Source organism: Salminus brasiliensis, chromosome 16 (assembly GCF_030463535.1).
Source record: "Salminus brasiliensis chromosome 16, fSalBra1.hap2, whole genome shotgun sequence".
Taxonomy (NCBI): Eukaryota; Metazoa; Chordata; class Actinopteri; order Characiformes; family Bryconidae; genus Salminus; species Salminus brasiliensis.
In genome coordinates this window covers 7804915-7828881 of record NC_132893.1, presented here as the reverse complement: position 1 = coordinate 7828881, position 23967 = coordinate 7804915, and the positions used below count along the sequence as shown (strand labels likewise).

General features: G+C 39.9%; 1 protein-coding gene across 1 annotated transcript; it reads right to left on the bottom strand.

Annotated features, from left to right (window-relative positions):
• Positions 1-742: 742 nt before the first annotated feature.
• On the bottom strand, positions 743-23733 carry LOC140536857 (huntingtin-interacting protein 1-related protein-like). The gene is made up of 36 exons (XM_072658911.1): positions 23650-23733; positions 21447-21510; positions 20606-20748; positions 20452-20508; positions 19062-19142; positions 18898-18974; positions 18613-18674; positions 18149-18289; positions 17557-17614; positions 17367-17442; positions 15657-15791; positions 15488-15537; positions 15297-15369; positions 14764-14947; positions 13966-14054; positions 13677-13793; positions 12796-12897; positions 11789-11983; positions 11022-11132; positions 10140-10334; positions 9115-9225; positions 8393-8587; positions 7475-7622; positions 7289-7375; positions 6499-6606; positions 6146-6282; positions 5422-5532; positions 5279-5337; positions 5154-5184; positions 4358-4420; positions 4184-4284; positions 3248-3353; positions 2377-2500; positions 1802-1863; positions 881-1201; positions 743-772 (listed from the first exon to the last, which is right to left on the bottom strand). The coding sequence occupies exons 1-36, from the start codon at positions 23731-23733 to the stop codon at positions 764-766; spliced, it is 3867 nt and encodes a 1288-aa protein (XP_072515012.1). The 3' UTR covers positions 743-763.
• Between the last annotated feature and the right edge of the window lie 234 nt (positions 23734-23967).

The following is a 23967-nucleotide window of genomic DNA, read 5'->3' as shown; positions in this document are numbered from 1 at the left end:
TGCTAGGCAGTTGGTTTGGTAGCCCAGGCCATTGCTGTGGCATTGCTAGGTGGTTGTTGTGGTGTTGCTAGCTGGTTGCTAAGATGTTGCAAGGTGGTTGCTATGGTATTTTAGGGACAAAAATAAAATCCAAAGAAAAATGTTGCATATGGACACATTTCATGTGTGTTAATCCAATATTACATTAATTCAGTACAAGGGACTTCCGTCACAACTTCCTAAAACCTAATCTAATGAACAAATGAATGAGTAGGACTTTCATTCAGTAAGGATTACCGTAGATGAGACCAGATAGAGTAAAAAAGACCCTCAGCCATCTCAAATATAGTTTACTATGTTTTATATTGGAACATCTTACAGGAAAGAACAACACACAACCAATTTTACTATTTATATGATGTTTAACACACCATACTGAGTATAATGTGTAATGTTAAACTTTTCCAGGACCCAATTTTTAATTTAGCACATGAAGATTTAAAGAATCTGACAAATAAAATGGCATATTCAGTGAAGCTGTAATAACAATGGCATAGATAATACAACTAAATACTCAAAAAGTCCTAAATCATAATCATATTACAGAAACCACATCTTCTAATGACTGAATCTGGTGTGTCATTCATATACACTTTTAAACCTTTTGTGGCTGGTTTTATAAAACATGAATGACAGCTATGATGAAAAATGAGTAATAGTAATAGTAATAGAGAAAGGTGTGTTTGTGTTCGGTTCAAATGGTTCTTTTCACTCCTCAAAGTCTTCACCTAAACTGTAAAAGGGGGAGAAAATAAAGAAATGAATGGCAGGTTTCACCATAAACACAACAACAGTATCAAAACATTAGCAGCAGAGCAGGCATCTATGAAGAAACACTTACTGCGCTCTTGAAGATAGAGCCAGATTTCTGAAAGATGGACCGTCTGGAGGATGTGCTTTTAGGAGGCTCGGGTTTGGGTGGATCAGGCAGCGGTGGCTCTGGTAGTGGTAGATCTTGCAGTGAGACTGGCAACGGTGGCTCAGGGAAAGGTGGCTCGGGCAGTGGTAAGTCAGGCAGAACTGATGGTAACACAAAGCCTTCGAAGTTTCTCTCTGCAGGCAGATCGAGAGGCACTCCAGCCAGTTCATAGTGCTTTTTCCTCAGCTCCCCCAACCTCTGCCGCTCGCCGGACAACTTAGACTCCAGCTCCAGCACTCGTACCTACACACACACACACACACACACACACAAGGGTCAAGAAATATATACATATACACTTCATGAACCTGTTTAATGTTCACACTGGTCAAATTATGTTTTCTTGCCTTTGTCTGGGAGCAAACCTGAAGAACGTTTTAAAGCCAATAAAACCATATAGCTGAAAAGTGAATTGAATTTGTTATTTGGTCACATGAAACTTCCATTTTTACTAGAAAAAAAATTAAATACATCCATCAAAATTTTATCTGTCCAAGAATAATCAACGTCCACAAGGCAGGAGTCCACAAGATTTCAGTTTGCAAGTTCCACAGCCTTGACTGTTATTAAGAGACGACAGTTCAGGGGAACAGTGGAGGTCAAGGTGAGATCTCTCACATCCCCATATGACTGCCAAGAACGCACAAGAAAGTTTAGCTTGAGTAAAGCGGGTGGCGCACGTTACAATGTGAAGCATTGTTTACACAAACATAATACAATATTATGTTGCATAATATAACATAATATTCATAATTGTCATAAAAAGGAAACCTTCCGAGCACATCACAAAACTCAACTGTGTATTTCCTTCCCCTGCAAAAGTTTCAGTTTGAGAGAATTTACCTGTGATTCCATTTCCTCAGTCTTCAGTTTGATCAGGGACATGCTTGAGAAATCCATAGGGTCTGTGAGGTGGTATTATGGAGAGTTAAAAAAACACTGATAAAACAATGTTAAATACTTCAGGCTTAATTTGTTTTTAATAACTGATCAATAATTACAAAGCATAGCAAGAAAAAAGGCTGAACTATAAGTGTCCATCTGTATCGTATGCCTAGATGACTGCCTCATACTTTGCCAATACTTTGTTGTATTTTCCTAAAACAGTTTTTTTAATGGTTTAAATGACCTGCTTTGCTTCTTCACTGCTCTCCACAGACCTCACTTGGGTTTGGTTGTTTTTTGACCTCCAGACATTCTCCAACACTGTCCCACAAGTTCTCAACAGTGTAAAAAACATTAATATCTGGTGATTGTGTTGCCATGACATCTCCTGAACTTCCCCAGTCCTCAACTCAGTCCATGACTAGGCTGGGTAGTGTGGCATGCTGCATTGCCATGGTGGTATATCACATTATAGTACATTACTAAAACCTGTAACTCTCTTATCTCTAATCTAAACATATAATCATGCTCACTCTTATCCTCAATCTGCATCTGTCCAGCCTTGGTTGAAGTCACGACGACCGCAGCCATGTCATTCACATGGCGCGAGGCCTGCTGCAGCGTGTGAAGCTTCCTATTCCCTCTGTCAGCTTTTACCTACAGAAATAAAGAGATGTCAGTTAATGATTTTTAGAAGCAATGTTTTTATAGATCACTACATTAGCTGTGTACACCAAAGAGCCAAAGCATTATGACCACTCACAGATGAAGCGAATACCGTTGATTATTTTACAAGAACAGTGCATGTCAAGGTCTAGTAAGGCAATGAAGGCTACCTTGTCTGGTCCAAACATACAGAAAGGATACTGTGGCACAAGTCACATACATTTTAATTATGGTTATTGGAAGAATGGGTCACAACACACCCTGCTGCACACCTGCAGACCGATCTGAGTACCCATGCCAACCCCTGTCCAATGTTAAAATCACCTGCAATGGACACATGTGTATGGGAACTTGACCTTCTTCTTCATTACATGGACACCTGGGCTCATGTGCGCCATTAACCATATAATTGGCCAGTGTCCCGCCAGCAGGCCAAATGTTTTATTACACACTTCTATTACCAAGAAACAGCCCCATTAGTTTGCACAGAAGTCCCTGTAGTTACTAAGCAATATGCCTTTTGTACTAAGCCTTGGAGTGTTAAGGGGTTAACATGGAAAAATGACAGAAAGCCCTGATCAGCTCCAGCACACAGCTTACAGCACAGGATCGTTTATAACTTTAAAGGCCTTGCTGAATGAACTAATTTGGAGGCATGTTGCACACCAACAGTATATTAGACAGGTGGTCATAATGATTTGGCTTATCAGTGAATGTACTGTAGCTGTACATTTTTACCTTAGAGGCAGCCACTAGCTGGGCAGTGCTGGCAGCGATTTCATGGGAGCACACAATCAGCTCTTCGTATTTGCCTTGGTCTGTCACCACTTTGTCAGCAGACTCACTAGGTAAGAAGCATACATCACAGTTTCATGTGTTTCTGACATACAGATTGCAGCACACTCAATGTAGTGCACAAGTAGTACACAGTCCTAAAATGAGTACCCCATGCATATTGCCCCCCATCACATGCAATCCTCCCGACACTTGGAGGGTAAAGACTGACACACGCCTCCTCCGACACGTGCGCATCTAGCAAGAACCTATTTTTTTGAACGACTGCCGATGCAACATCACCAGGGAACCAACGGCCTCGCAGGAAAGTGATGATGCATCAGGCAGCAGACACCAGTGCCGGCCAGCACAGCACTGAAATGATGTGGGGAGAAAGTGCCATCCACCCACACTAGAGAGAGCAAGGCCAATTGTGCTCTCTCGGGGGCCCCGGCTGCCAATGGCTAGCAGCATGATTGGAATTCGAACTAGCGATCCTCTGGTTGTAGTGACAGTGCCTTATTCCGCTGAACCACTTGGGGCCCTTTAATTAAATGTAAGTTGGCTTGTCCAAGCTGATTTTAAAACTTAGAAGGTTTCAAAGAAGAAATATTGGCTTAAATTGAAGATTTCAATACTAATAGCTTAAAGTAGTAGCTGCATTGTGCCATCTGTAAATCATGTATATGCATTTAGATCAGAGGTTCTTAAGGTTATGAAAAACTTACATTCATTCAGGTGTGACTTGGTATTTTACATTAAAATATTTGTACAGCTAAAGGTCAAAACTGTGTATCCATAATCTGGTACATATAGACCAGAATAAATGAATATCCGTAAGTTCCCCTATTAGATCCCCTATTACTGTGTGACAGCAAACATATATTTTAAGGTACTTACACCATCTGTGTGGCAGTCCATCCTACAGTCTTGGAGGCTGAAATGAGTCCTTCAGTCCAGCAAGAATTCTTGGCGTAGAAGTCTTTCACAGAGCCTGCTCCCTGTGGAGAGAAGAGGTCAGTGAGAAGCCTCAAATTCGCTAGACAAGCTCTGCAAGTCCTTTTCGGTACTTACCCGACCACTCTCCACAATGTCCTTCTGTAAATCAGTGGCAGCAGTTACCAGCATGTGAATGGCCTGTGGGGAAACCCAGTTAAGCAGCTGAAATTCCACAAACTTCAATTATTTGCACAAATATTTTCATTATTTAGGAAGGATTTGGAAAAACAAACATATAAAATTAGATTACAGACTAATAGACTGCCATCCAATCAGATGCTTGTTGCTATGCAGTTTACACTGATTTAGTATGGAATGCAAACAGTAAACAACATACTCAGACAAGCATATTATGGCATGATTATAAAATTATGATGAAAATACACCTAAGATACACCTTATGTCCATATGTTTGGGAACACCCCTTCTAATGAATGCTTTCAGCTACTTTAAGTTGCACCCATTGCTAACACAGATGTGCAAATGCACACAGACACAGCTTGTCCAGTCCCCATAGAGAAGTACTGGCAATAGAATAGGACTGTAATATAAACATATAAACATGAACCTATTGGCACAATGACTAATGTGGGTTAGAGGGGTAGCATTGAGCTGTGAAGTAGTGGAACTATGTTTTCAGAATGATGCCAATACTTTTAGGATTTGCTGGGATGTTGCAGCAATGCTCCAAAATCTAGTAAAAAGCCTTCCCTGGACAGTAGAGATAGTTAGTCCAACAAAAGCAGCATAAACCTTTTGTAATACCCTTAATTTTAGAAGACACAACAATCAAGCAGGTTTCCCAATACTTTTGTCCGTATTGTGTATATACAATACGCCTTTTAGTGCAAAGGCAAAAGCAGAGACTTACTTTCATCAGATCCGAGCAGGAACCAATGATACTGAGGTAAAGATCAACAGAAGAGAGTGAAATTACATGAACAGAACTCACATGCAAATGCATTATCAATTTTGTATGATCAGTGAAAATCTAACCTTTGGTTAACCTCCAGTTTCAGTCCAGATGTATCTCTTCGTGCTTGGTTTAATATTTCCTGTAAAACAGGAGCATCATCTTTAGCCCGTCTGAAAAGCAATATTAAATATTGTCTCTGACTGTAATCTGGCACAGCTCTTACATCCATCCTTAGCACGGCATCCTCAATAGCAGTGGAAGTAGCAGCCATCTCCATATCCACCATGTCTGCCAGCTCCGACTTCTGAACATCTGCGTTTTTGCATCGTAGGTCCTGCAGAAAGTGGCTAAAGGTTAGTTCTTGCACACACAAAGCTCCTAAAGCCCACACTTTTGGAATCATTTGGCATATTAAAGCAGCATTATGCTAGATTTGGTATTTGTTGCCCCTGGGCTCCCCCTACAATTGGGAAGTGTGATTTGCACTTTGAGTCACCTCCAAAGGACAAGGTTCACTATTGCTATTATTTCTATAACAGGTCAGTGGTCACAGTGTTTTTGAAGCTGTTATAAAAAAGCTACATACTGTTGCTTTAATAACAGTTTTTTTATTTAAATATTTTAATGCAATTATTTCCAACCTTGCAATGTGATTGAATGGGAGCCATTTTATAAGTATCAGTATTTCCCTTAGTCAGTCGACCTTAGTTGTCTGTATCACCAGCCATGCTGTACTTCAATCAAACATATTCATAGCAAGGTAAAGCTGTGGTTTTGTAAAGAGAGCCTCAATGGCTGCATTTGAACGAGATGCCCTCACCAACTACTCACCACTCGAAGGCTCATCACATCAGTAACATCCATTGCTGAAGCTTCCACGAGCAGCACAAGGAGAAGTAAACAGTGAGGATTTCACTTGTAGCTATTCCTAGCACACACATACTCACATGGCTTTGGTTGAGGATGCGCTGGACCACGTAGCGGATGGCAGTGGGGTCAGCTCGCTGCAGGGTGGGCTTCAGCTTGAGCTCTTTGAGGAACTGAAGGCAGTGAGTGGCGCAGTCTCTGCAGTTATCCGTCAGCCCTGGAGAAGGGAGAGGGGTAAGAAGCCAGTGGTCAGGCTGGGGTAGTTATTCGATTATACTCGACTAATCAATCAAATATGCTGCTATTAATCCATGGCTCCTCAGTATTTAGTGACCTGAGGTGCACAACCCAAATATACACAAGCAGCATGTCATAATTTATTCAATATTTAATCTGTGTCTGTGTTTATTTGTGTGGTTGTGTCTATCCTTACGGTCAGCTTGGTCAGTGGGCACAGAGTGGGCAGTGGCAGCTCCATTAACAATAGTGTCTGCCGCGAGGTGAGAGAACTGGGTAACTGCTCTCAACAACCCACTGGCATCTGGTGGAAAGAGGAAAGCATGAGAACTATTCAATTACATTTGCTGATAAAAACTTCAACATGTAAGTTATGCAGGAACTGAAGGGTGGGGCCTTGTAGGGGTATTGCAGTTATCACAAGCATTAATAAAAGCATGGTGTAATCCAATATTTGTCTTATCCCACTAAGATCCAAGTGCCATCACACCCCAGAGATAGCAAGGCCAATTCTGCTCTCCCTGACTGCGGCTGTTGATGGCAAGCAGCATGACCTCAGATTCAAACCAGCAATCCTTGAGTTTTGCACAGCACAGTTTTGCATAATTTGCACAGCGGATGCTATTACACCGTCTTTAACAAAATATATTTTATGAAGATTAAATATTGATATCACCATTTCTTAATAAAAAACTAAATATTTAATGGGATTTTTTCTTTAGCTGTTTTGGCAGCTTAATATCCATGTAGGAACTGCACAGACTGGGGACTGAACAGTATTCATTGAAGCTTTAACACTCAATATAAAAAAAGGACATTTTAGTTTTCCATAATCTACACCCTTTAATTATTTCTCACGTTTTTGCTGTGTAATTAAATATGTAATTAGGTCAAGGCATTTGAATAGTAAATAAAAACAGCTAAACAAAAGTAATAACTAAGGGTTAAGAGACTAATCATGGCTGCTTCAACAGCTGGTTCCTCACCATCCATGTTTCTCAAGTAGCCGGCATGGCTCTGCTGCATCTTGTCGATGGAGACCAGGGTTGTCTCGGCCCGGTTGATCAAATACTCTGGTATTTCAGGGGGTTTTGTGAAGAGACATAAAAGTTAGAAAAGGGCAGTTTCAGAGTTGAGCTTTTTACTCTGGCGTTAAATGGAGCAAGGTGTACCTGGAGTGGAAATGCAGCGCACATGCATGGGGTCGTCCACTTTAGCCACAGCGTCCAGGATGATACCCTCAGCCTCCACCACGGCACACTGCAGCAGGCAGAACTGCTCCTCCTGCAGCTTCTGCTGCAGCACAGACTCCCGACTCAACTGAATGGAAACACGCATACACAACCCCAGCCATTTAGACCGTCTGACAGAGGTTACACAGCCTAGACATGGCCTGATCCAAAGCATTCACATGACAAAATTTACATCATCAGTTTTACAGCCATTTTTGCATCAGTGTGACACAGAAATGTTTTCAGACCAGTGTAAATGCAAATGCCCTGGAGCCACTTTCAGATATGGTCCGAGACTGGATTCAGTACGCGTTCTCTTCTCGTGAACAGCTGAGATGTATATGTGTACTATATGGACCAAAGTATTGGGACACCTGCTTTTTTATTTTTAAAAATCTAAAATCAAAAAAGTTAAAAAAGTTGATCCTGCATTTGTTGAAATAACAATATTTTTACTGTCAAGGGAAGGCTTTCTACTAGATTGAGGTTTCAGCAATAACAGAATCAGTAAAATCAGGATGTTGGATGATCACCACAACACCTAATCCCAAATTCCCCAATTTATCTTAAAAATATGTTTTAGGATGGTTCACCATCATTCCAGAGAACACTGCTCTACAGCTCAGTGCTGGAGGGCTTCATACCCCTCTAGCCCACGCCTGAGTCCTATTCTATTCTCTACAGGGCCTGGACAAGCTATTTACACAGTCAGAGACGTTACTGTCGGATTTGTGCCAGTTTTGTCTGAACATGGTCTTAGGCAAAATAATCAGATTCATGATCTAGTTTTATCCCATAATGTGAACACAGACCCCGGACTATGTGCAAGTTGCCATATGTATTTGTCCTGTTTCTGACCTTGGCCTGCAGCTGGCTTTGCAGGGAGCTGGTCTCTCTCTGGCTCTTCTCTCTCTCCTGCACTAGAATGGCCTGGTGCAGCTTAGCGGCCTGACGCAGGTTAACTAGCTCAGCCTCTTGCTCCTTCACAGAGCGCAGCAGCACCTCCTTCTCCGCCTGCAGCCCCACTAGCACACTGCTCATCTCATCTCCTACCTGTAACACACACCACAAACAAGTTTGCAAAAAGTATACAGGGAAAAATGTTCTGCAAAAATGATCAGGTACTGAATAAATGGTGTCTAAACCGAGTGTGCACAGAGTACAGCAGGTATATTTGCAGTATATGTAATCAATTCTGATGTTAAACTGATGAATTGCAGCCAAAATACTCATGTTGCTTTTGTATTAAAGAACCCTACTTTTCCATGTGTTAGGTGTTTAGGGGGGTGATTTCAAACATTAATGATTGCTTATTATTTTTATTATATTATTATTGCTACTGATACTATTACAATTGCTATTGTACAATTACTACTGTACCCAGCTGTCCTACATGCAGTTCTCTCTCTATACATACACCTTTTGAGATAAATGAATCTTCTACTCATTCAACTATTCACAGGAACAGAAATGTTGACCTTTGTACAATCAGAGTTCATTTTATTTTACTCTGATGATTGTTCTGCCCTTATGAATATTTGTGACCAAGCAAAATAAGCAATACAGGGAAAACTACTCACCGCTCCCTTACTGTTAAGAGCGCTTTGAGCATGCAACGCCTCAGCTCTCTTCTCCTCTAACTCTCGCTTTAGTCTGGCGATCTCCAGCTGCTGCTCTTGCTCCCGCCGAAGCTGCCATGACATACAACAGTGCAGTCAGTGACATTTAACACACCCATGAATGCAACACTCAGTCCTATTATCTGACTTAGATTTAAATTACACTAACTACTTTGTACTTTTTCTCCCTACTTGCAACAGTAACAGACTCTATGTTTCTGAGAAGGCTTTACAATAGATGTTACACTAGATGGAACATTGCTCTACTACAACTACAACTTATCCCAAAGGTTTTGGAAGGGGCTCAATCACTCCAGAGAATGCAAATTCACTACTCCACAGCCAAATGCTGGGGGGCATGTTGACCATAGGCTCATGTGCAACTACTCCAGAGCATCCCATTCTATTGGCAATGCTTCTTTATTGAGCTATTTGGTATCTCCAAATGTCATATAGTCATACAGTATATGTGGGAAAATGCACATGATGGCTGTTTTCTGAAGCTGATAAAAATGGTCTAGTCTAATTTTCATTTTTCTGTTTTATTATAATATTTTTATATTTTTATCTGATATTGATTAGAAATGTCAAAAGCGAAAACAAAAAGGCTAATAATTAATAAAGCAATTTTATTAATTGATTGTCCTAATCAATGGTCCCTAGGATGGTCCCTATTAACTTGCAACTTGCACTTGAACTTGAAACTTATGGTCAGTTTATTTGTGCTTTACAGAGAGAGATGCTAGGCTGACAAATATATGCCTAAATCTTAACTTAGCTTAACTTAGCTTTACAAAATATATAAAAATACCAGAATTAAAAACTTTGGTAAAACGACGAAGTGATAAACCTTATTTAAACATTTAAGTTAAAATAGCTACATAATGTCCGGTGAGGTAAAAGGGCCACGTCTTAACTGACTGACTGCATCTAGGGGCAGCCAAACAGCCACTAGAGGGTCTGTGTCCATGAACTGTTTTACTGACTATTTGCTGTAGCTGGTTCTGCAGGGAGCTCATCTCTCTCTGGTTCTTCTCTCTCTCTTGCTGCAGAGTGGTCTGGTGCAGCTGAGCAGCCTGACGCAGGTTAGCAAGCTCAGTCTCCTGCTCCTTCATAGATCGCAGCAGCATCTCTTTCTCTGCCTGCAGCCCCACCAGTATACTACTTAGCTGGTCCCCTGCCTGTAAAACACACAGTAGAAATAAAAACAGATACATAGCCAATGTCTTCCACTACATATATTATGCCTTAGAGCAGTGTTCAAATGGCGCTTTAACAACATCTCAGTTGTGGTTATACACAGTTGTGTTTTTTGTCTCTGCAAGCAGGATTGAAATTCAAATTCAACTTTTTGTATTGTACTGTACTGTACTGCACTGTATTGCAATAAATTGCACTGTATTGTGCTGAACTATACTGTATTGTGCTGAATTGCATTGCATTGTATTGTATTACATTGCACTGTATTACATTACACTGTATTGCACTGCACTGTATTGCACTGCATTGTATTGCACTGCATTGTATTGCAGTGTACTGTACTGTACTGTATTGTATTGTGTTGTACTGCATTGTATTGTATTGCATTGTTTTGTACTGTACTGTACTGTACTGTACTGTACTGTATTGTATTGCATTGTATTGTATTGAATTGTTCTGTATTAAATTGCATGACTATTTCATGACTTGCATTTACATTTCTAGTGTGTTAGCTAGGTGCATTACCTGACATATAAAACAGTTCTTTTAATGTCTACATGAGTGCGTTTTTGTGATTCAGACAAAAGCTTGTGTGTATGTGCGTGTCTGTGTGAATGTTTTCTATACGTGTGTTCAGGACAATTTAGGAGAATTAAAGAAATACTCACCGACTCTTTAGTCTGAAGAGCGCTCTGGGCACTCACTGCCTCCAGTCTTTTTAACTCCAGCTCTCTCTTCAGTTTATCCAGCTGCAGCTGCTGCTCCTGCTCCCGACACACCTGTGGAGGCACACACTCTGTTACTTTACACCCTGTTAAAGCAGAAGAGGATTAGACAATGTCTACGGCTGGCAGCCTGTTTGGTAAAGTGCACTGCTGTTATTACTATTGTTATTAGATAGATCTTATTTGTTTTGGCATAACCATACTCTTAGTGAACCTCATTTTTGTCTTTTGTTTTTACTCATTCACTTTAATCTGCATTATATATACATTGTAATTATTATTATTATTATTATTATTATTATTATTATTGCTGTCCAGAAATAAGTCCAAATGGGAACCAGAGGCATAGACTTCCTCAGTGGACTTTCCTCAGCGACAAATACACTGGCAGAATTATATATGCATTATAAAATGACCTGATTGGAAAATTAAATGGTTTAGACCTACTACGTATTTGCATATATTCTTTTGAAAAATATGTTATATTGTATAAGTAACAATAAAGTGAATCCGGAGCATTAGGTATTCCACTGCATTCAACACTACCAAATTACTTTTTACAGAACAGTTATATAGTATATATAGCTTTAAGAAGGTTGGCAACAATGACCCAGCCTGGGTGTGGACGGACCCGGTTTTAGATCTGTACTTTAGTAGACTGTCAGGCGACAAATATAGTGTACAGTCTCTAATTTAGGTGTTGTACCCACTTTCTCTTGCAACTGGTTCTGCAGGGAGCTCGTCTCCCTCTGGTTCTTCTCTTTCTCCTGCTGCAGAGAGGTCTGGTGCAGCTGAGCAATTTGACGTAGGTTAGCAAGCTCCGTCTCCTGCTCCTTCATAGACCACAACAGCGTTTCTTTCTCCGCCTGAAGCCCCAACAACACACTGCTCAGCTGGTCCCCTGCCTGTAACACATACACAGGCACACAGTCAGAGCACCTTAGAAAGAAGTGCAACACTAAAAGTATTTATCACTGAGAAGGTAAAATGCAAACTAGGATGAATATATTACATATTTAGCATAATAAACATTCAATTCAATATGACTATAGTAGGGGCGGAACGGTACATGTATTCGATCCCGAACCATCAGAGGATGGACATAGACTGACTGTTACTGATCTCTTTGATCCTTCCAGTTCACTCATCATACACAATCTGATGTTCACTTCCTCAGGGACCGTATGCACCTTACTCCCTCTACTGTTCATAAGTTGTGTACTGTTCTCTCTACCTGAACACCAGGCTACTGTACTCATTACTCTACTGTACACCTTGTTTACATATTTGATGCTACTATAACACAAGACTGGTTTACTTTAGCATACACTCCTTAACAGCCTGTACTCTTCCATTTACACGCACATCACTGGACTACATCATTATTTCCAAATTAGTATAGTATATAACTTAGTTTGCACTCTAATCATCCAGCCTTCATGCACTCATTTGCACATGTACATGCACATCTTATGTATATTTATAATGTATGTATACTTATTGTATGTATACTTAGAATAATGTTCATTTAATGTATATTTATTGTACTATTGTTTGTGCACCCTTTCTCATGTCTTGTCTATTGTACTTGCACTATTGTACCATGTCTTTAACTATTACTGCACCAGAGACTTAGCCTAACTGTGTTTGGCTCTACTGTACAACCCTGTATTAGTATAATATCAATAAAATTTGACAAAATTTAATTAGGACAAACCTTTTCTTTGGTCTGCAGAGCGCTCTGAACTTGCGTTATTTCAGCCTTCCCGCTGTGTAGCTCTTGCTTCAGTCGGACAATTTCTGCTTTCTGCGCTTCAAGCTAAACATAATAAAGCCAATTAGAGATATGCTCAGATGTTCCAGCAGTGAAATGTGCAGAATTAAATGCAAGGACTGCAAGCTAAAAGAAACTAGTTAATTATTCAAAATTCAAATTAGTTTGTCAAATCAAATCAAATATTGCATATGAGCTACAGTATGTGGTTTCTGACACTCTTTGGCACTTTATGTTAAATACAGCAAATGTTAGATCCGTACAATTTAGTCATCTTTGGTAGCACTGATAGCAAAGTGAGATCTATACCATACCAGAGATGCCAGGGACTATATGGTCATCTAACAACACAGATCCATCTGTTTATATTGAGTTTATATGGATTTGTTTATATGTTTAAACCAAAGGACTGCAACAACACAATCCTAACAGCAAAGGTAAGCTTGCTGTAACCCCTGATATATATGCTTAGCATATATGGCCTCCCATTAAAGTAAGATAAAGCAATTGTGATCTGTAACAGTGATGATATAGTTATAAAGTATATTCCTAAAGAAGAAATATTGTTAAACCCAAATAAATACGTAAAGAGATGTCTTCATGTCTTCATCATTAAACAACCTTACATAGTCCTAATGGGGTAAACAGAGGGCCATCCTATGCACAAAGCATGCAAGGCTAATTTTGGACTCTTAGCCACAGAGGGCTGTGACATCACCATAGACTGAATTTGCAATCTTAGGAGCCACTTCAACAACTAGTGCCATTACAGCTGAGCCTATCAAAACAGATTAAGACTAAGAGCAGCTATGAGGAAGTTCCACCATTATGCTGTTCTCCTGCTTGAGCTTCTCCAGTTCTTCAGCCATTTGTTGTTTGGTCCTGACCAGCTCCTCTTGGACTTGCTGAGTGCTGGTTAGCTGCTTCACAGTGTCTGTATTCTGATAAACAAGTCAGCAGGTTACACATAAATACAGCTAAAGTTTTGCTTATACACAGACCCCATATAAATATATAAATATAAAAGTGTGCACTTTCCCATAGCTACCAAAAGCACAGTATGAATAAGGTGAATAGAGGACACGACTCTTTTCCTAGAGGATACGACTTTACCTTTCTCATGAGGTCAGCGTGTCTGGTGACCAGCTCAGCGTGTTTTTCTTTAAGACGTGAGAAATACATCTGGGCAGTTTGAGCTCGACCTAAAACAAAGACAAAGAATTGAGAGACACATAAGGACATTCCGGATTCCTGAAGAGCAAAGAGATGCATAAGCCGTTCAACACCATCCTGGAGAACCTGAACCACCTGCACGAGTATGACGATCAACTTTAAACTGAATAAAGAATTCTATAGCGCTTTCCTATAACGTAGTCTACAATCCACCATAACATATCAGCCATAACATTAAAACCTAAAGCCTAATATTGCGTAAGTCCCCTTCGTTCCATGAAAACAGCTCTGACCTGTCGAGGCATGGACTAGATGCTCTTTTGTCAGATCGAACCAGACAGGCTGGCCTTCACTACCCATGCACATCAATGATCCTTATGTGCCCATCACCTTGTCACCAGTTGTCCATCCCTGGTGCACTTCTGGTAGGTACTGACCACTATATGCCGGGCACACTCAAACATAACCTGCCTGATGTTTTGGAGATGGTCTGACCCAGTCGTCTAGCCATCACAAATTGGGTCTTGTCATAGTGTCTCAGATTCTCATGCTTGGCCATTTTTCCTGCTTCCAGCACATCAACTTCAACTGTTCCCTTGCTTTCTAATATATCTATCCCATGACAGGTGCCACTGTAACGAGATTATCATTGTTGTTTCCTTTACTTGGTTTTAATGTAATGGCTGATCGGTGTACACGCACTAGGGTGTACATGAGACTAGGGAACGAGAAACTCACTGCCTGCATCCTCAGCGGAGGCCTGTATGCTGGCAGCCACTGCACTCTGGGTTCTGAGCGCGTCCACCTCCATGCGGAGCTGCTCGTTCTCCACCAGGGCCATTTGCTTGTGAGAGCGCTGCTCCTCCACCTCTGCCTCCAACTTATTCACCTGCTCCTTCAGGTGGATTACAGCACGCTGGGCCTATAGGCAGGGAACACAAACACTCCATTCAATTCAATTCAGCCTAGTTCAGTTTAAATAGAATGTTTTTTATGTTAATGTACTATGCCTAATGCCTTTCAATGCTTGTTATCCCTTCCCCCAAAACATGCATTTTCCAAATGCATTGAGACGACAGGAGACCCGCTAAAATAAAGGGCAGATATACACTTTAACTGATTCTTGCAGAAGCAATGATGTACATCACATCTATATTAATAAAAGCCTCAAAAAGATGACAAACCTTATAATTGACCCATAATTAAATCTAAAAAGCAAGTAACAGAATCCTAGACTAACATAGTCTGACATATACATATACACATATTACCTCTGCTTTGAACATCTGGAGTTCAGGTTTCACTGCTTCCAGCTCTTTCCTCAAAGACACCACCTCAGTCTCCCTGAGAACAGAACAAAAAGCCTGATGACATCCAAAGCAGAAAGCTTGGCCTGAAACCACGCTCAAGGCTGAAAAATTAATCTACTGGCTTGTGTAGATACTTTCTGGAAGTACGTTACCTTTGCATTGGCACATCATTTGGAGGGTCATACTGGTTGTATGCATGAAACTGTCCAGAAAGATATGAAATATGGAGTTATGACAGCCATGGAAAATGTGATGTTAAAAAAAGGTGTTGGAGATTCGCAGTTTAATTAGTTCTGTGCTGGAAATGACAAACTGTCATACCATTTGGTATCCAGGGACTTCATTAAAATCCAGCTGAGTCTCTGTGTCATCATCTTCAGGCAGTTCTTGATTGGGAACCACCACTGGCTTGACATATTCAGCCAACGAAGCAGCACGCAGGAAATTTGGAGGAGACTATATTCAGGGAAAGTGACAAACCAAATTCATGAAAGTGACAATCGTAATTATTAGCTATTATTTACATATAGAATATGATCTGACGTTTAAATACTGTAAATGATTTGTCATCTACAGTTGCATTTAAAACGATTCAAACCAATCAAACAAGATCAAAATAATTAGCTCAACTCACTACTAAAATAACAAGCGCTTTCTCCAATTTAGCACATAATGCCACTTGATTCAGAATCATTCAACTCCTTCTTGACAAGCGTCTTTAGTACTTAGTAGATCGTCCCTTTGCTGTTCTGACCTGCTGCAAACCTGATGTATAGCCAGACACTAGATTCTGCCAGCATTTCTGAGGAATCTTAGTCCATTCCTCAAGGCTAGTGGCCTCCAGTTCACTAATATTCTTGAGTTTGCATGCTGCAACCATCTTCTTCAAATCCAACCAACAATTTTCTTTGGGGTTCAAGTCTGTCGACTGATCTACTGTGACGACCATTCCAGCAGCTTCCAGGACTTAGAGGTAGTTGCTTAGGATAATTGTCATGTTTCCTGATATCTGATTAAATCCATCCTGCCCTGCACACACTGCAGGTTTTCAGTGCCAGAGGAAGCAAAGCAGCCCCAGAGCATCACAGACTTCACTGTAGGTGGTGTGCTCTTTTTAGCATATGCTTCATTCTTCCTCCTCCAGACATGCCGCTGATCCATATGCCTCAAAAGTTCCAGTTATGTTTCATCTCTCCACTGAACTCTGACTGATTTGAGTGGTTTTGAGCAGAATAGAGTTGACTGTTCTTGTGTTTTGGGTCAGTAGAGGTGTACTGGAGACCTTTAGCATTTAGTAGCACCTTACTGTGCAAACTAAAACCTCAGTGCCTGCTGTCAACAAATCCTGCTGGAGGTCTTTTGCAGTCACCTGAGTGTTTTTGACCACCTGCCTCCTCAGGAATCTGGTGGCAGCAGGTGATAGCGTCCTTTCCTCTACGTCCAGGTAATGTAGCCAGTGTTATAAAGCACTTGTTCTATTAGTTGTGTTGAGTTATTTGAATTGGTCCTGTGTGATTAGTTTATGACAAATAGCAGAAAGTTTGTAAACTTTGCTAATAAGCCTGATTTGCAATATGTGTTGAAAAAAAAAATAATTGCAACTATAGGTGTACATTTATATTCAATGCCATCCATAAAGTATGGGTTTTATTAGCTTTGCTTCCACAGGTTTTATTCTCCACAGTCCTCAGTTCTGTCCACAGTTCATATTCTCAGATTTTAATAAAGGGTATTTTTTTCCACTTTTTATACAAAACTGTGCAGCTGTAATTACTACATGCTAAAACCAAACCACATGAAACACCCTTTATTAAAATCGGAGATTGTGCACTTTAACCACATGCAAATTGTTTGTATACAAATTTAAAACTGCAGAGTACAGGGCTAATATAAATAAAATATGCCTTGTCCCAAGCATCATGGTACATTAGCATAAATTAGCTTTTAGAAGCAGACCTCCAGATAATGATGAATGTTATGGTTATTTTTTAATAATGTGTAAAAGGGCTCGAAATGCAGTTATAGTCTTACTTCAGGAAGATCAGGGATCTGGATGATGGTTTTAAAGAACTCCATGCCTCTTGCTTTCTCAAAGAACTTGGTGAGGCTAGGGAGAAAAAGGGCAAGTAAGCACACATTTAACTGCAGGAAAACAGTTCAACACATTCAGCTAACTGCATGCAAAGTCATAAAATGAAAGTGCATACGCAATTTGATTCACCTTTCAAACTGGTCACGGAAACGATCCCGATGTCCTAGCAGAGCATCTACTGGTATACCTTAGAGAAACACACAAACAGGTTATAAATACAGGTGAACAGTAACCATATAAGTGAATGGATTTATCATCCTTATAAGTTTAACCTAATTTCTGATGTTTTTAATATTAGATTTTATAGAGGAGAACCACACGGCTAAATTAAGAACACCTCATATTTCAGAAATTGATCATTTTACAGAAAAAGAGAACATATATTTTAATGTATGTTAATTTAACAAGATGTCACCATGGAGCCAACGTAGTACTACAGTTATAAAGTTGGTTACATGACAGGTCCCTCCGGAGGTGTCGTGGGCTTCATTCAGCGACAAAAGGAGGTGCCTGTCTGATGACCCTATGAGGAGCTTGTGTGGTAGTGGGTCCTATATGCCCCCACCTCCCACAATTATTAGATGCAGGATTTGTATCATCTTATCCTTTATAATTTTGCTTTATTTAGATCATTTCTATTATTATTATTATTATTATTATTTCAGGATGAGTTTTAATGTTGGATCTGAGCTGGAATAGCATTAGACTGAAGTCCACTCACGGCTGTGCAACTTGAAGAGGAGCTTGACCAAGAAGTGATAGAGAGGGCTACAGTCCTGGATGACCAAGACCAGAGGAGACAGGCGGCACTGCCCCACTGCAGTAGTGGAGCTTGTGGAATTGGATTCAAGTTGTCTGAAAACTACAGAACATGCACGCAGAATATAAAAAAATATTAAATCCACATGACTGAAAATAACTAAAGCACTTAATAAACAAAAACTGTATTAGCATGTAATAAGCTTGTACCAGTATGTAATTTTAGACAAATTATTATAGTTGTTTTAACTTATAGTATCATAATTATTAGAACATTACCAACTGGATTAGCTTCTAATTTTAAACTGTAATAATAATAACTATATTATGTACCATCCGTATTTTTTATTATCATCCAAAAGGTGCTATGTTCCGACAGTATTAATCATAATATTGATTTACAACAAAGAGATAATGTGAGTTTACCTGTATCTTGTAGCAAAAGTGCAGCATCCATGTAATCAAGGGCTTCACCAGTAGTTTCAAACCTGATCATAAAGGATGTTTATAGCCCTATACATTTTTTCCTAGGTTTGTTTTGTAGGGATGCATCAACATTGAAATTCTGAACTGATATTTTTATGATTATGTAAATAAATATCAGACATCATTTCAAAATGTCATTTGTAAATGTGACAACTCTATGTTTTAGGCAGGTTTGTGCAGATAGCAACACAATTCCAATATCATCATACTGGGGAAAGTACTTACACTTTATTAATATCAACTGCAATAACCCTCTCAAGGACCTCATCGGGAGTCTCAAGATTAGCTGGAATCTCTTTGTGCTGAAATGGTAACAATTAATATAAAGAAACCATATTTTACCAGCTGCCAGCACTGCAGCACACAAGATCTTCCAAAGCACTACTTACCTTACAATGGAATTCGATTTTGATGCACAGGAACTTTGCATACAGAGCAACAATATGCCCATAGCGGTCATGGAGGCTTCCCTACACAACAGGACAAAGCAAAAACTAAGCTTGTGATATGTAAACAAACTCACCACCAATCCTGCATCACATAATATTGTTGATCAATACTCAATCAATAATGTCAACAACTAGGTGTACAACAAGGTGTATAGTTTGTGCATAAAGCTAATTCTCTAGCCTCAAGCTAACTTGCGTGGGTCTTGGTACTATAACACAACATATGCTCCAGCATAATATACACTATTGACAAAATTATTGGGACACATGCTCACTCATTGTTTCTTCCAAAATCAAGAGCATTAAAAAGAGTTTATCTTGCGTGTGTTGGAGTAACAGCCTCTTCAGTAAAGGGAAGGCTTTTGTACTACATTTTGGGGCACTGCTGTGAGGATTTGATTGCACTGATTACCAAGCGCGTTTGTGAGATCATAATGTTGGATGATCACCAGTCCAATGATGACCACTTCATCCCTGGCTCTCCAATGTATCCCAAAAGTATTGGATAGAGCACCAGAGAACTTTCCAGAGAACACAGTTCCACTGCTCCACAGCTCAATGCTGGGGGCTTTATACACCTCTACCCTGCGTCTGGCATTAGTCATGGTGACAATACGTTCATGTTTATCTGCTCCAGAGAGTCCTATTCTTTTGGCAATGCTTCTCTACAGGAACTGGACAAGCTATGTGTGTGCATTTGTATGAGTGCAACTTAAAGTAGCTGAATGCAATCATAAGAAGGGGTGTCTAAAAACATTGGGAAACATTGGGACACATAGGACCCTATCTTACACCCTGTGCAGGATGTGTCACAATGCTAATTGCTATCTTACATTTTCATGCATTCTGCCTGCTTCTCTTAAATAGCAATGGTGCTTGCGAATATATCTACGCCGATGGCCGTGGTGGTCTCGAAATGAGATGTGTTTAGGTACGTTTCTGGCGTATTGCTATTCTGGCAACAAATTCTGGCTGTGCCACTGACTGAAAACAACCTAGGCAGACGTCAACAGTCAGGTGTTCATTGCTATCTTGGCAGTGAATTGTCAACACAGGTGCGTGCCCAATGAGCATACACCCCATTGTAATAGAAATCTGCCAAAGTCAGACTGCACCTGGCTCTTAAAGGGACTGATTGGCTTATTGCACATTACGTCTAAAACACACCCATGATTAATTAAGAGACTTAGTACATGCCTTCTGCGCGTTTCGAGCTGCGCAAGGCATGTGTGTGTGTGTATAAACATATATATGTATATATAAATACAGCCTTCTGACATTTAAAAATAATTAATCTCCAAAAAACTAACAGTAACTTTTATTCACTCACCCATAAAGTACCCATTTGCTTAATACTGGGGACGTGCCCACGGCTATCTCGCACAGTCTGAAAGTGAGAAGAACAAAGTGGTCATGTCAAGGCAAACTGCAATACAAATCACATTAGTGGAGTTATATTCCCAATCCTGAATGAAAAGACTCACGTTGGGATGGCCATCTCGCAAGAGCTTGTGCACCATGTGGCAGAATTTCCAGCTGAGGATAGCATTGCTGGCCAGAGGCAAACTCACAGCATGGGACCAGAACGTAACAGCTCCACCTTCTTTATGTGTTCCCAACAGGATCTCTGCACTAATGTTAAGTATCAACCACTTTGAGAGCAAACATAACAAAGTAAAGAGCTGTTCATATCTGCTGTTAGTGTCTTAATTCTGTTGTTGGGGTTAAGAGAAGACTACTCTCCTTATAGAAATAGAAACATAGTATAATGTAAAATTGAATTTCCAGTCTAAACGGCCATTAGGTAAATGTTTTTTTTTGCAGGAAATGTTCCTGAAGCGATCGGATATATGGATTGCTGTCGCATAGCCAGGAATCGAACCTGACATGGCCAACACTTACATACATCACCATTGAGACATCATTTCTGTATGGATTGTCTTGTACTTCACTAAAAAAAATCCACACTGGCAAACGGCCTCAAATCAGAAAACATCACCACAGGTGTTTTTGACCATCTCACCACTGGGAGAAGATGACTCAACACTATGGATCTACAAGGACATGGATCAAGAAGCTGATAAAGAAGCTCTTACTGAGAAAAGCAAACAGGCTAAAAGAATTTTCTGATGAAATCAAACTGCTGAAGATGCTGATGTTCTCATGACAACACCCGAGAGTCCAGACCTCAACATCATTGAATCTGTTTGGAATTACTTGGATGGTGAGAAGCAGAAACTGGTACAGTACTGTGGGTGTATACAGGATGAACAAGACAAACATTTTAGGCTAGAAGAGAAAAGAAAAAAAGGTTCTGAAAGATACTGCGGGCATATTTCTCCTTTATCGCTGCTTCAGTCGTGGTGATGCACTTTCCAATGCTCTGGAGCTGCGAAATGAGTGAAGAAAGCAAGTGTTATTTTAAGGTGAATGTACTACGTTTGCATTAGCCCAGTGGTTCTCAATGCTGGTCTTGAAGTACCACTGCCTTGTGCTATGCTTTTACAGAGCCTCTACTTCACATGCCCAAATCTATCACACGTCATTTAGATAATAGAGGCCATCTGAAGGCAGTAATTAGACGGATCAAATGGAGCTGAATAAAGGCTGGAACTAAAGTCTGCAGTATGGTGGACCTTACAGAACAGGGTGGGTGACCACAGCTGATTCTCAACGCGCGTTCTTGCCTGTATTTGTGTTCCTGTGGACTTGTGAAGTACCATCAGTAACAGCCCAAGCACTGCTTCATTCAAAAATTGCGTGTGCCCATGTTATCAAGGATGCATCAGGATGTGGCTTGTGTGGACATACAGTAAAATATCCCAGAATGCATTACGCACCACGTCCTCGGGAGTACACCAGTCCAAAGTCCCACTACTTTACCCATGCTCTACGCTCCTAATGCAACTACTGAACTGAAACAGGGTTTGAGAGAGCAGGCAGCAGTACTTTCATACCAGGACTGAGAAACCACTGCATTAGCCTTAGATTTAATTGGGCTTAAATGGAGCCACTGTTGCATCGGTACAGTTTCAAAATGTATGGTTTCTGCTAAAACTGGGCAATATGACGACATTTTATCGTATTGTGATCAATTTTGTTATCGTGATACACACTATGCTTTTCTGAGCATGTTGAGGATATTGTCAGTGCTTCAAGAACACTGACCAACTGCACGTTTGAATAAAAATCACTGTACTCAGTAACGGAGAGTATTTGAATTAGCAGTATTTAAGAATTTGTCTAATCACTAAAGATGCATTTTGTCTGCGATTATGTGGGTTGCAGTCAAATCAAACCACATTACACAGGTATCATCCCTCACGGTAGTAAAAAAAGAACACATATTTACAAAATAAAAAACACTGAATACCTACACATTAACTTATACTATACATATACATTATACATACACTTTCCATACTCTCTATTTTACAATATTGCAGTTTAAATTTGGTTTGATATAATCTGAATGTTTCCTTTATTTACAAAAGACACTGAATGAGTGTGAATTCAGGTGTAGTGTAAGTGGGGAGACACCTTTGTAGGTGCTGTGTGACTAAGCACAGGAGTTCCAGTAGTAAGTGCAGAGTGTGTTTGTATGGGGAGGAAATGTGATAATGCAGATGAGATAGACTGGACTGTGGACCAGTCCACTGTGCTATTGTTTAGTCAGCAGCCCGATTGCTTGAGGGTAGAAGCTGTCTCTGAACCAACTGGTTCTGGTCTTCAAGCTTCTGCACCTTCCTGCCACTGGGCAGCTGTGAGAACCTGCAGTGGTATGGGTGAGTGGAGTCCTTAATAATTTTCCTAATTAATATTGTGCATCGAGAAAATGTCTTTAAATATCGTGAAATAATATTTTCACCATATCGCACAGCCCTAGGTTGCATCCAGTTAATTTATATGAAAACTAAGTTGAAAATCACCCTGGTTTGAGGTCAATATTTTAGTGATGTCACAAAAACTGTAAAAAAAAAATAAAAAAATATGTATCTCTTTTCACTTTTTGACATGATTTTGTTTTGTTTGTTATTAAAACTAAAAATTCCTGAACAGACCAATAGAAATGCTCAAAAAAAGACTAAAATCAATGTAAGATCTTTTTGAACTTCTATTTTTTGTTTTTTTGTTTTTTTGTTTTTGCGGTTCTATTGGTTTGTCCATTGAAAGTGATTGTTCCCCTTCTCCTGTAAAGATATTATTAAAACCTTAAAATTCTATAGACAAACTAATACATTAAGCTTGGTAAAATAGACTGGGAAATGATACTGCTAAAATGAATGACAATTATTTTAAGGACATTAAGCCATATAAAAATGCCATAAAAAGGACACAGGGAGCCAAATATAATATGGGGTATGGTTCCCTTAACGATGAGGATGAAATTCATTGTTACATTCTGGTGTTCAGATTATCTTCCAGGTCATAAATGTTAAAAGTGATTAATTATATTATATGTTAACAATCAAATATTAAGCTACTTTACACAGAAAGTTCTGCTAAGGTTTATTAGCTAACTTTTTACCTGTAGTTTGACGAATTGTTCCTTCTCCGCTGCCAGGGCCTTTTCAGATTTGTCCGTTTTGTCATTTTTCGTCTTGGAAGACATGTCTCTCAGTCCTATTACAACCCACAGAGAGACAATGTGGTCGAGCTCAAACGTCTTAGGTTATGAGAACTTCTGGAAGCTAAATCATAAATATCTCACTGCTGGAAGGAAGCCTTAAGTGTCTGCTTTAGGTCAATCAATTGGCCTAGTTTTGCAAACCCTGTTGTGATTTCCAGTCATGAAGAGCAAACTGATCAAAATCTTTCTTTATTTCTGTCCATTAATCAGTTCAAG

Coding starts and splice junctions, on each gene's coding strand:
- LOC140536857 (XM_072658911.1), bottom strand. CDS start 23,733: ATGTCTTCCAAGACGAAAAATGACAAAACGGACAAATCTGAAAAGGCC. Junction 15,538..15,656: donor AAGTCCCTGGATACCAAATG/GTATGACAGTTT, acceptor CTTTCTGGACAG/TTTCATGCATACAACCAGTA. Junction 15,370..15,487: donor AATGATGTGCCAATGCAAAG/GTAACGTACTTC, acceptor TTCTGTTCTCAG/GGAGACTGAGGTGGTGTCTT.